The sequence below is a fragment of the Zingiber officinale genome, chromosome 10B (genome assembly GCF_018446385.1).
Source record: "Zingiber officinale cultivar Zhangliang chromosome 10B, Zo_v1.1, whole genome shotgun sequence".
NCBI classification, from domain to species: domain Eukaryota; kingdom Viridiplantae; phylum Streptophyta; class Magnoliopsida; order Zingiberales; family Zingiberaceae; genus Zingiber; species Zingiber officinale.
In genome coordinates this window covers 93679325-93691842 of record NC_056005.1, presented here as the reverse complement: position 1 = coordinate 93691842, position 12518 = coordinate 93679325, and the positions used below count along the sequence as shown (strand labels likewise).

General features: G+C 35.5%; 1 protein-coding gene across 1 annotated transcript; it reads right to left on the bottom strand.

Annotated features, from left to right (window-relative positions):
• Positions 1-2249: 2249 nt before the first annotated feature.
• On the bottom strand, positions 2250-3763 carry LOC122030501 (trihelix transcription factor GT-3b-like). The gene is made up of 2 exons (XM_042589720.1): positions 3251-3763; positions 2250-3092 (listed from the first exon to the last, which is right to left on the bottom strand). The coding sequence occupies exons 1-2, from the start codon at positions 3614-3616 to the stop codon at positions 2526-2528; spliced, it is 933 nt and encodes a 310-aa protein (XP_042445654.1). The 5' UTR covers positions 3617-3763; the 3' UTR covers positions 2250-2525.
• Between the last annotated feature and the right edge of the window lie 8755 nt (positions 3764-12518).

The window sequence follows — 12518 nt, the reverse complement described above, 5'->3', positions numbered from 1 at the left end:
AAGGAAAAAAGAATTTAATTGATGAATTTAGTAAATTAGATAATAAAGTTTCTTTATGTTCCGATATTTGGAGTGATCATTGGCAAACACATTCGTATATGGGTGTGACTTGCCATTGGATCGATAACTCTTGGAACCTCCAAAAAGATTATTAGCTTATAGAGTTTTTGATGAATCACATAATGCTCATAATATCGCACAATTATTATGTTTAATTTTAGAAGAATATGGTTTAACTCATAAAATATTTTCAATATCATTAGATAATGCTAGTTCTAATACCGCTTGTATAGATGATCTAAAATTTGTTTGTCAACCTATTATTGGAGGTTTATTTTTTCATATTCGTTGTGTATGCCATGTTTTAAATTTATGTGTTCAAGATGGTTTAAAAATTTTAGAAAGTTATATTAAACCAATTAGAATTGCAATTTCTTATTTATGGTCTCATCCATCTATAATGAAACAATGGGGTAGGTTTTGTAAAATTAATGGAATGAGACCTAAAAATTTCACGTGATGTACCAACACGTTGGAATTCAACATACCAATTATTACAAGATTCATTTCAATATAAAGAATTATTATGTTCATTTTTTGCACAAAACACTAATACTAATATATATTTATTTTCACAACAATGGAATATTTGTAGTAGTATTTGTGAAAATTTAAAAGTATTTAATGATGCAACCGAACAACTTTCCGGTGTTTATTATCCCACTGCTCAATTAGTTTTAGAAAATTTTTCTAATATAGTATTAGTTTTAAATGAACATATTAATAATGAATCTTTATCTCCTTGCATCTTAGCTATGAAAACTAAATGGGAAAAATATTTTTATTTAATTTCTGAAATTTATTTAATTGCATTTGCTTTAGATCATAGATTTAAATTAGAAGTTTTACAAGAAATGTTAACTTTATATTATGATGCTTTAATTCCAATTAAAGATTCTTCTTCCCCTGATCCAAATTAATATTATATATAATGTTAGAATTTATTTATATGATATTTATAATCAATATTATGTAAAATATGGAACACAAATTAATATTTCTGAAATTCAACAAACTACTAGTAGTAATTTTAAACTTACAAAAGCACAACTCTTATTAAAAGAACGGACAAAACGTCCACGGAGATCCTCAAGTTCCACACAGGAACTTGAGAATTATTTTACGACTTCTTTTGATTTTAATGAAGCAGATAGCGAAAACTTCGATATCTTAAAGTGGTGGTCACAGAAGGCTCAAAGCTTTCCTGTTCTCTCCGTGATCGCAAAAGAAATTTTAGCTTGTCCAGTGTCAACTGTTGCTGTGGAGCAGACGTTCAGTGCCGGTGGCAACATATTAGATGAACGACGATCAACTTTGTCTCCCGACTCCTTGGAAGCCCAAGCATTACTGGACGATTGGACCAGAGCGGAGAAAAGAATCCAAGGAATGCAACTTTCAGATGACGAAGTTGAAGATTTTGATACTGAAGGAACAAATACGACAGGAACAGGAAATGGAAGTGAATGAAAATGTAAAAGGATAAAAAATGTAAAAGAACTACGTGGGCTTTGATTCCCCTAAAGGGATACGTAGGCAACTTAAATAAGTGCAAGCCCTTTGTTTAATAAATTTTAATTTCTAATTTTTAATGTTTAATGTTTAATGTTTAATGTTTAATGTTTAATTTTTAATTTTTAATTTTTTTAACATATTAATCTTGAACCGTGACGAACCGTGACGAACCGTGAACCGAACCGTGTACCGGCGGTTCTGAACCGTGAACCGAACCGTGTACCGGCGGTTCTGAACCGTGAACCGTAACAGTCTTGGGCGGTTAAGGTTAAGGGTCGACCTGCCTGGAACCGTCGAACCGGCGGTTCCGAACCGTCGAACCGTCGGTTCCGAACCGTGGTCAGGTCTACCTCAATGTGAACTTTTTCTTTCCTTGTCTTCATGTTGTTCTAGTTCATGTTATTGAAGTTTTAGAATATATTATGATTTGGAAGTATTATACTAATCTTCTATTAATGTGTGATGTTTTCCCATCCTAGACATGCCATTTTGATCTCAATCATTTTCATTTTAACAATGTTGAGGTTGTATCGAATCATACAGGTTGTAACAATGGGTCTTATGTGACAACTAAAAGTTGGCCGGAACCGATACGCAACCGGATATCAAGGAATGTATCGACCGGGAGACTGAATCTCCGGCTAGTATTCTACCTAAATAGATTGGAGCTGGCAGTATTTTCTTGCTTGAATCTTTGCCATGATCATCATCTACAACAAACATACAGACTGTAACAAGGTAAAATCCCTAACCTGAAATATTCCTTATTGTCACCTATAAAGATTAGACCACTCAAACAGAAGCATATTTTCAGGACCTTCTATAGACATCATCACAAAGAACAAACTCTTTATCTGCAATCCTCCTAGGGCTCCTCCTCCTCCTGATTGCTGATGCTGATGGAATTCAAAATTCATATGCATGGAAAGAGAAGAGAAACAAAATTCCAACAGCTAGAGATCTTCTTGAATGAACTTGTTCAGCAGAGTAGTCAGCAGCGCATCCCTCTTCTCTGCCCGGGTCTCCTCCCTCATCCTCCTCTGCTCCTCCCTCTCCCTCCACGCCTGCTCCAGCATGAGCCTTTCCCTCTCCAGCTTCTCCATCGACTGCCGCCACTCGAGCTCGAACACCCGCCGCTCCTGCGCTCTCCGCTCCATCATCTCGTACCACTGCGCCTCCATCTGCTGCTGCTGCTGCAAGAACTCCTGAAGCAGCTCCTGGACGCTGCCGGTCACAGCTTTCCCTCGCCGCTGCTGCTGCTGTTGGGGATCGGCCTTCTTCTTCCTGCTCTTGGGCATCCGCTCGTCGTCGCTGTGGTTGTCGTCCTCGTCTTCGGAACCGGATTCTTCGGAAGATCGGATGCTGCTGGGCCGCTTGAGCTTCTTCTTCGATTGGGAAGAACCTGATTCCGATTCCAGGAGAAGGCGCTGCATGTTCTTTTCGCGTTCCATGAACACAGCGCTCAGCTCGTCGAAGAAAGGGCATTGCCTTCCAGTCTCAGGATCAGCTGTCTCTTTGCCCTGACGAATTGAATCCATTCGATTTCGATTCAAAGCATTTGAGATCATCCATGAATGATCAAAATAAAATAAAAATAAAAATAAAGCGAAAGATGGCGATCGGAGAGATTGATGAGAAAAGGGGCAAAGGGAAGAATAGAAAGGGAAGGAGGCGAGACCTTGTACCGATTGACGAGGTTCTTCCACTTGCACTTGCACTGGTCCGGCGTCCGGCGATAGCCGCGCTCCCTCATCCGGGCCGCCACCGCCTCCCACAGCGTCCTGTTCCGCTTCGCCAACGAGGGGTCGCGCTCCAGGTCGGCTCTGATCGCGATGAGATCCCTCGTCTCCTGCTGTCCCCATTGCGGCAACCGCTCCTCCTTCCCCCTCTGCGGCAGCGACGATCCCCCTCTGCCGCCCGCGAACACCAGCTCCGCCGCCGACGCAGGGGTTATCTGGATCGGGATTCCAGCCAGCATCGCCATCCGCTCGCTGAGCGACTCCCCGTCCCCGCTACCGCCGCCGCCGCCGCCGCCGAACATCATCGTCTTCGTGAGCTCGCCAAAACCCTAATCGCTCGTTTCGCCACTCCTCTTCTTCCGTCGGAGCCGAGCCGAGACGAGTCGAGGTCGGAAAAGGGAATCGCCATAGTCTTTATATCTGGAATTGGCTGCCGCCTGTCGGGAACCAAACCCAAGTCGTGACTTGTGTTATAAGATTTCAATTAATCACATTATTTATTTCAAAAAAATTCTTAAAAATTATTATTATTATTATTATTATTATTACTTTAAATAAAAAATAATTGCAGATTGGCCCTTGATAAATATTTTAATTCCAAATCTACTAAACTCAAGTCATAAATTAATAAATTTCAAATTTTTTTAAGACATTGGAGTTTTACATGTACAATTATAAATTTAATTAATGATATTTTTCTATATATGGCTCCAAATACAATTAAAATTTTATATTAAAAATACATGAAAAAAAAATCATATATTTCAAAGATAAAATATATTTCTATTGGTATAAGGTTTTTTAGGTAAAATTTAAAAATGAATTCATAAGGGTTTAGGCTTTTGGTCATAACTAGTAGTATTAGAGTGATGGTACAAATAAGATGTCATATTGGGTGACATTGAACGAAGTTAAGAGGAGGTCCGAAGTAGATCAAGAGTGATCGGATATTTACGGAGAAATCCGAAGCAGGTTAAAAGTGAATGAATACTTTAAGGGAGACCTATAACGTGAGAGTAAGCAAGTCAAGAGTTACCAAGAGTAATTGGATGCTTGAAGGGAGGTCCCGAAACGGGTTAAGAGTGACCAGATGCTTGAGGTAAGATATAGACCATGAGAGTCAGCTGGGAGGTTCGACCCATGAGAGTAATTATGGTCTTTTATTTGAGGAGAGAATTATTGGAAATATAATTAAAGTTGACATTAAAAATATAAGGAAAAATCATGAGTTTAAAAGATAACTTTATTGATATGAGATTTTTTTGGGGATAGAATCTAAAAATAAATAAACTCATATTAAAATGGACAATATCTCAATATTGATCCTAACTTACTTTAATGGTTTAAATTAAGACGATAAATAAATCAAGTATTCGTGAATAAATTTGGTGCTCGGTTTGATAAAAGTTTATTTATGTTCGTTCAATATACACAAGATTAATTAAATAAACAACCTTAAAACATATATATGTGTTCAGTTGATTAATGTTTGTGAACAACGCTGGTGAATAATGTTCATGAACAACGTTCGTGAATAATATTCGTAAACAACATTCATAAACAATATTTACGAACCATATTTATTAATAAAACTCTTATCAATATATTAAATAAATAATAAAATAAATAAATAAATAAATTTAAGTTACCGAACTCAATAATTAAGTTTCAAACAATCAAAACTTGAATTGAGAGTTCAATAATATATAAACAAACTAACATCAAAACAAGTTCAAGCCAAGCTTAAATTAAGAGTTCGATAATATCTAAACGAACCAAGCTCAAGCTAAGCTTTTAACAAGCTCAAACTCATAAAAATAAATCAAGCCAAACTTAAACAATTATTTCAAAGGCTTAGTTCATTTTAATCTCAGCTCGGCTTGACTTACTTACCCTATCAAATAAACTTGAACACCTCAAACTTCGACTCGGCTCGGCTCGTTTACTGCCCTAGTTTAAATCATTAAGAAAGTAATTGAAAATTTTAGTGCATGATTTAATAAATTATTAAAACTTGTTTTTTTAAAAAAAAATAAAAATCTAATATAATTACCTTATTAGTGATTTAAACCATTATTAGTAAATTAATTTTATTTTCTAATAAGGTTAATGTTTTTGCTATGTATATTTTCTTTAAAGATCCAAAAGGACCGTTGGAAAATTTCGATAAGAATACTGATTATCCTAAATTCGACATTACTCTGTTCAATATTTTTTTTTAAGATCCAAAAGTACATTTCATTTTATTATCCACAAAAACAACATATAAAAAACAAAATGTGGTGGTGGCATTGGTGAGGTGTGTTCCAACGGTGAACACAAAGTTAGAAACAAAGAAAATTGAAGGACGCAAAGGGATATGTTCCCACGAACAAGTCAAAAAAGCAGGGAGGAACAAAATTAAAGCACTCAACAATATTCAAAATATTATGCATTTTTTTTTTGCAATATTTATTATTTTACTCAAAAAAAAATATTTATTTCAAAATTCAAGCAAGCTAAGGTCTCAAAATCGCACCCGAGTGACAGCTATTTGGACACGAGCTAGTGGTCGAGCCGTGAATTTACAACCTCTCCGTAACGAAGCGATCACGAGCTCAGGGCTGCTTCGACTGAACTCAGGCGATAAAGAGGCTCGCGGCCAGTTTGCCGTGAGCTCATGACCATCAATGTTCATGGTTGATGATCCTATCTAAAATTAATGAAGGCAGTACACTAATTGAGACGTGATTATTGTTGATTCGACGAAAACTCCACACTGTCCTATAATACAAAGAGTATTAGAGTCGGGTTAGAGATGAGGTCTCTAGCGTTGGCCCGACGCTCAAGTTAATGATCGATTTTGAAGATGAAAATAGTGAACTGTAACAAATGGCGTGTGCAAGTAAGAAGTATTGTATCCCTCCGCTTGTAGATGGAGATATCTTTTATAGTGTTACTGTTGCGTTGTGCACGTATCTCGAAGCATTAACACATTTTCCAAAGCCTTTCTAAACAAGGACATATCATAAAGTGTCTCTGTTACCTTTCCTTAAATGAGTCCGCTAATCACTGTCAGTTGACAGACTGGAAGCTTTTAAAAGACGATTTACTAGTAGGATATTCTCTATCCTTTCCAGTAGAAACTTCCAAAAGAGTATATGACATGTATGTGAGTCTCGATATAGGCTAATCGGTCGCCACTCGGTCGAGATATCGCCAGCTCAGTCGTATAGAATGCGACTACTGACATGTTCTTCCCTTGACTTCCATATTGTCGAGGAGGTGTACTGTGTCCGATCGGTCCAGACCATCCGATCGACAAAGATAATAGGTCGGGTAACTTAGTATTTGACTCTCAGCATCATTTGCAAGTTACGGAGGACGATCGATTGGACAGTCTGGTTGATCCCTCGCGTTCGACCGACATTGTGCTCTCGTTCAACTAAACACTACCTGATTCACAGTCTTCAGGTTTATCCAACAATAGCGGAGCCAGGATTTGTAGCTCGCCCGGGCTACAAATCTCCTCCAGATTGCTCCCCGGGCTATAGAGGTTATTTTCTTTATTTAGGAATCAAAATTTAATGACATCAACGGGTAAAATATACACTATTTTAGCAAGTCCACCTGGGCTACAACCCGGGGAAGCTTACACCTGGCTCCGCCATTGCTATCCAACTCTGTGACTTTAATCATTTGACTTTCCTCTACATGGATCAAATTTTACTACTTTGACTACTTACTTTTGATGAGAGCCATCTTTATCACCGTTAACTGATCTAAGGGGGTCGAATAGCGAAATAATTATTATATATTATATAACTTTTAATAATAAAAATATAATAATTAAACAAATAAATAGAATACTAAAGTTAATATTATTATATTACTAAAAGACTAAAAGAGTAAAATTAAAAGTTCCCTAAAAAAAATATATTAATCCAATACCATTTTTAACTAAAAAATGATTCGATGATCTTTTTAAAGTCTTCAATAATAATTTTTATATTTATATTTCTAGTAATTTCTTTTTCAATAGAAAAATATCCTCTATTTTACTTCAAAACTTTATTTTAACTATATTCATCACAAAAAATAATTATTCTATAGTAACAATGAAAGCTAGAAGAGTAACGAGAAGTACAGTCATTTTAAAAATGAGGTTCTATTCGATATCTCAAATTGATACAAAACTCGTACGTACATCCAAAAATATAATAAATATTAATTTTTGATATCAAAATCGAAATAAAATCATACAAATCAATTCAAAAATTTGCTCACACTCAAATAACCTCCAAATTCTCTATTTAGGGATAGAATCAAGCTCAAAACTTTCTAAAAATTGCCATCTCAAATTGCACGGTGGTTGACAATGACGAATAGATTCGTGAGCAGCTCCGACGTGAAATAGGGGCTGACGGCTCCTCTTAAGATAGCAATATTATTTTAAAATTTTAGTATCAAATTATCAATAAAAAACTTAGGTCACAAACTTCCTGAATACGTAATCAATTCTGAATTCTGTCAATCGACAACAACACAATTAACGGTGAAAGTAGCTAAAGAATTTTGGGATGATTTAGTCCGGAGAGAACATAAATTTAGGCCGGTTATAATAACTTTTAATTACAAACTTCTATTTGAAATTATTTTAATTCCATAAAAGAGTTAATTATCTTCTGTAAATGTGGATGCCCCCTTCAATGCCCAGTAGCCCAGCAACTTGCTCATCTCCAACGGCCTCCCGATGACTTTCGGTAATTTATTTCAATCCAAATTATAATTTGAATAGGAATATGAATCTAGTGAGGAATCACAGTCTATTGTTATCAGATTCCAACCACAATCTGATCATAATTACGAAAAAGAGTAAAAAAGAACCACGGAAAAACGGACCAGAAAACTCGGACTCTAATATAAGGGCATCCTTAATGATAAATTTAAAATGTAAATTTATTTTCGAATGAGTTTAAAAATAGAAATTTATTTTTTAAACCCAACATGTCCAGATAAATGTGATTCCCGATAATATGAAAGTGAAATTTTTTTAAGGTGGAGTGTGTGGCATGATAAATTGTTAAAATATTTAGGGGGTGTTTGATTGATGAGTTTGAGAATGAGGAAATGGAATGATAATAAAAGATAGTATTTAGATTGTGAGTTTGGGAATGATTACTAGATTTATGGGAATCAACCAAACCCATATAACTTGATATGTTTCATTTTCATTCCTATTCCTATTCCACCCTACTATCAAACTCATATTCATAGTCATTCCTATCATTTAACCAAACGTCCCCTTAATTTCATAATGTAAAATATTTTCGTTGCATATTTAAATTAGATTTTAAAGCCTTTTTATATTTCATTTATCCAATATCAAAGATCAATGATAATAAATAATATAAATACTATACCTATAAAAAAACCTTAAAAATCTGATTTTTTTTAATAAAATAAAATAAATAAAAAGGAAAAAAAAAATCAAAATGACGCCCTAAGGGAGAGAAACATCACATGAGCTACCTTTTAAAAAAAAAAAAAAAGAAAATTCAAATGGACACCCTATTTATACTTGTATTTCAAAAATATCCTTATCCAACATTATTATAGAAACTAACAACAGTTACAATGTGTTGAAACTGACTGATAACTATTACATTAGGTAAAAGTTGACTGTTTATAAAATAAATTATATGGATATCCATAACCCCCAATGATTTCATAAACTCCCTCATTTACATAACCTATCATCTTTTAAACTCCTAAGTTATATAAATTTATGAGGAGTTTCAATATGATTATGTTCCTATAAATATATATGTGTATTCATTTTAATTAGTAAGAAAGAAAGAGGAAAAAGAGAAAAGGTTAATAATATTTACTTTTCATATGCAATTACTTATATAAATTTATAACAACTGTTAATTTTTACACGATCAATTATGATTAAATAATACTCATTTCAAAAATAGTGGGTGTGATGAAATCTCTTTAGTTTATTTTACTTATTAAAATCTTATTTTAATCAAGTTATCATTCCTAAATAAGTAAAATTAGCATAAGTTAATCACACAGTATCTAAGCTAATAACTAACTTTTACACATTGTAACTATTCGCTACTATTTTCTACATGACTATTTGTGATCAGATAATGCTTATTTAAAAAATATCATGTGTGATGAAATCTCTTTATTTGTTTTACTAAGTAAAATATTATTTTAATTAGATTATCATAAAATTAAAATAATAAAAATTATTATGATAAAAGTTAGTAATTAATTTTTACATATAGTAAAAATTAACATGTAGCTCTGCACCATGCAGAATCTAGCAATTAATTTTTACACGGTCGAACGATTAGATAATAAAGGGTATTTTAAATAGTTCATGTCAAATGGAATGGTCATTGACTTTAATTGGAAATAAGATATTCATATGACGATTTTATAAATGGTGGACGCCCTTTTCACATGTGCCACAAATAATCAAATGATTCATTGAAGATGAAATCGAAGTCAAAATCAACTCCTCGAAGCATCCAAAGCATAAGCGCGGTCAAATAAACCGTACAACAAAACAAAAAGCTTGCCTTGCCTTGCTTTGCCGTGTCATCCATTTCAATCATCCCATTTTTTTTCCCTCTCTTTTGTTATGAGTTTTTTTTTTTTTTTTTAATAATCTAGTGATTAATCTATAAAGTATTATCATCTTAATATTCAAATCTAAATATAATATATAATATAGATAATATCTTTTTTATATATCAATCATTATTTTAAAAATTAGTAATCATCCATGATTTATCTCTTTCATATTGATTCTCAGATGGATTAATTGATTTAGTTTCTTTTTATCAACCAATTTAGTCTAAAATTAATATGAGGCTATTTTGATTCAATCAAGATACTAACGGACAATTTCAAATTGAGTTGAAGTTTGACTGATCGATTGAGGAAGAAACAATATGAACCGGAGAAATTATCGAATTGTGTTTTTAGGGATAGACGCGGGATTACGAGTTAAAGAGGTCGATTATAATATGTGAAAGTACTTAGCTGGTCTCTTACACTTGTGGATCGAGATAATGTTTCTAATTTTTAAAGGAGATGGTTCAGTCTGAAATCAAGAGATGGACTGCTAATGGATTGGTCAATGTACTCGATCTCTTTGAAGATTATGATCGAAAAGTCCAAAAAAATAATAATTGTTGCTTAAACGACAGAAACTCCACTTCTTCGCCTTCGCTTTCGGACATCGCAATCCCTTGCCCGCTTAAAATTTTTGGTTAGGTTTTAGTCCTCCAGTTTTTCTCAACTCGACCGTTTTACAATCAAATTGAGAATAAAATAAAATAATAATCGAATTAATAATTTTGTTAGCATCATGCTTGTGCCAATAATCAACACTAATTGAATAAGAATTGCTTTTAATTTAATTTAATAAGATTTTTTTTGGTGAAATAATTTATTAGGATTTGACTATGCTACCGCTCCTAATTAGGGATATCAATTTTCATCTGAACCGTTGAAATATATATATACATATAATTTTAAAAATATAAGATGTATACTCTTTTCTTTGTAATTTTCCCCATCATCTTCGTTAATCTCTCCACTGTAAAGTATATGATATGCATGTCTGGTTCTCTCGGGGCGATGCGATGGTTAAGATATGGGATATTGCCGCATGAGGTCTTGGGATCGAAACTCGACGTGACCGAGCATAACCTCCCCCATGTCTTGGCCATTTGTACTAATGGCTAGTAGCCACCCGTGATTTACCCCCTCCATGTTGGCCTAGGGACGGATTGGCAGGGGCGCTAGGGGCAAGTGAATCGCCTTTTGCCACATTATATGGCATGTCTGACAGAGTCATTTGTCACAATATCGATCCAAATCAAAATGAAAATGATTAACATAAGAACTTGCTTGGTTCGGCTATACCCGAGCGGCAAGTGACTATATCAATCTATTAGAGGAATCATTATCTGATCGACCATCTGAGTAAACCAGTGTCTTGTCAGCCTGGTCGACTGGAGAGTAAGCCTAGCGGAACAGGAGTCCGAGCCGAGCGGGCCACCCGTCCGACTCGAGGTATGACGTTGGTATTTGTATACATAATGAATCGATAAAATAATAAAAGAGGAAAAGATAAATAACTAATAAGTGGAAGAGAAGACGAAGGAGAATACTCCATCCATCATTGAATAAGGAGAAGCCAAGACAAAGATATTTTCTGTCTACAGTTAATATCATTAAAATAAAGGCATATGAAGGGTCGACAAGACAGGTATAAAGGAGTACGATAGATATGAAAAGAGGCAAGCTTGGTCTCTCCGTGATATTCGCTTTCTCTTCTATTGTTTCGTGGCTTCTTCTCCTTATTTTTCTAACTTGAGCGTCAGAGAGCCAACACTAAGAACCCCTTCTCTGGTTTGGTTTGGTTTTGTTTTGCAGAGAGGAGCGATGTTTTCATCTAGTCAGCAGAATTGCCACCTCCCTGGCTTTCCAGCTTCACACCATCGGACAGGATCATTTTAGCGTCGTTTGTGGGAACGTAGCCTGCATCCGAGCAAGAAGATAGAAGACGTTGGACGACTCACAACAGTGATGCTGACACGAGAGGATCTCGACGCATTAATACAGGCTCAAGTGACAAAGATATTGGAACATCAACAATAGGCGCTGGTCGAACGGCAAGTGTAGCAACTTGCAACTTCTGCGGAAGGTCACCAGGATGAGTAAGAGGACTGAACGGAACATCTTTCCATTCGGGATCCTAATGGAAAGAGGTTGATCGACACTTATGGGGAAGAGCCTCATGCCCCGGCCCCCCTACGTCAAGCACCGTTTTGGACCCGGCAGAAGAGAGGGGCCGAGCTGACAGAGATCGGGGATCATCCTCTTATGAGGCACCTGTTCGAAGCACAAGAAAAAGGAAACCTAGGGAGGACGACTCGCCCGAACAGGTTAGCCAACAGTTCTAGAGGGGTTTCTAAGTGACCTTCTGTCGAGGCACTACACCCCATTGATGATTGGGGAATATAATAGGACAACCGACCCTGCAGACGACCACCTGGCCAAGTTTGACAACGCAGCCACACTGCACTAGTACACGGACGGGATAAAATGCTGAGTCTTTCTTACCACGTTATCTGGGTCGGCACAACGTTGGTTCAAACGTTTGCTAAGTGGCTCAATCCACAGATTCAAAGACTT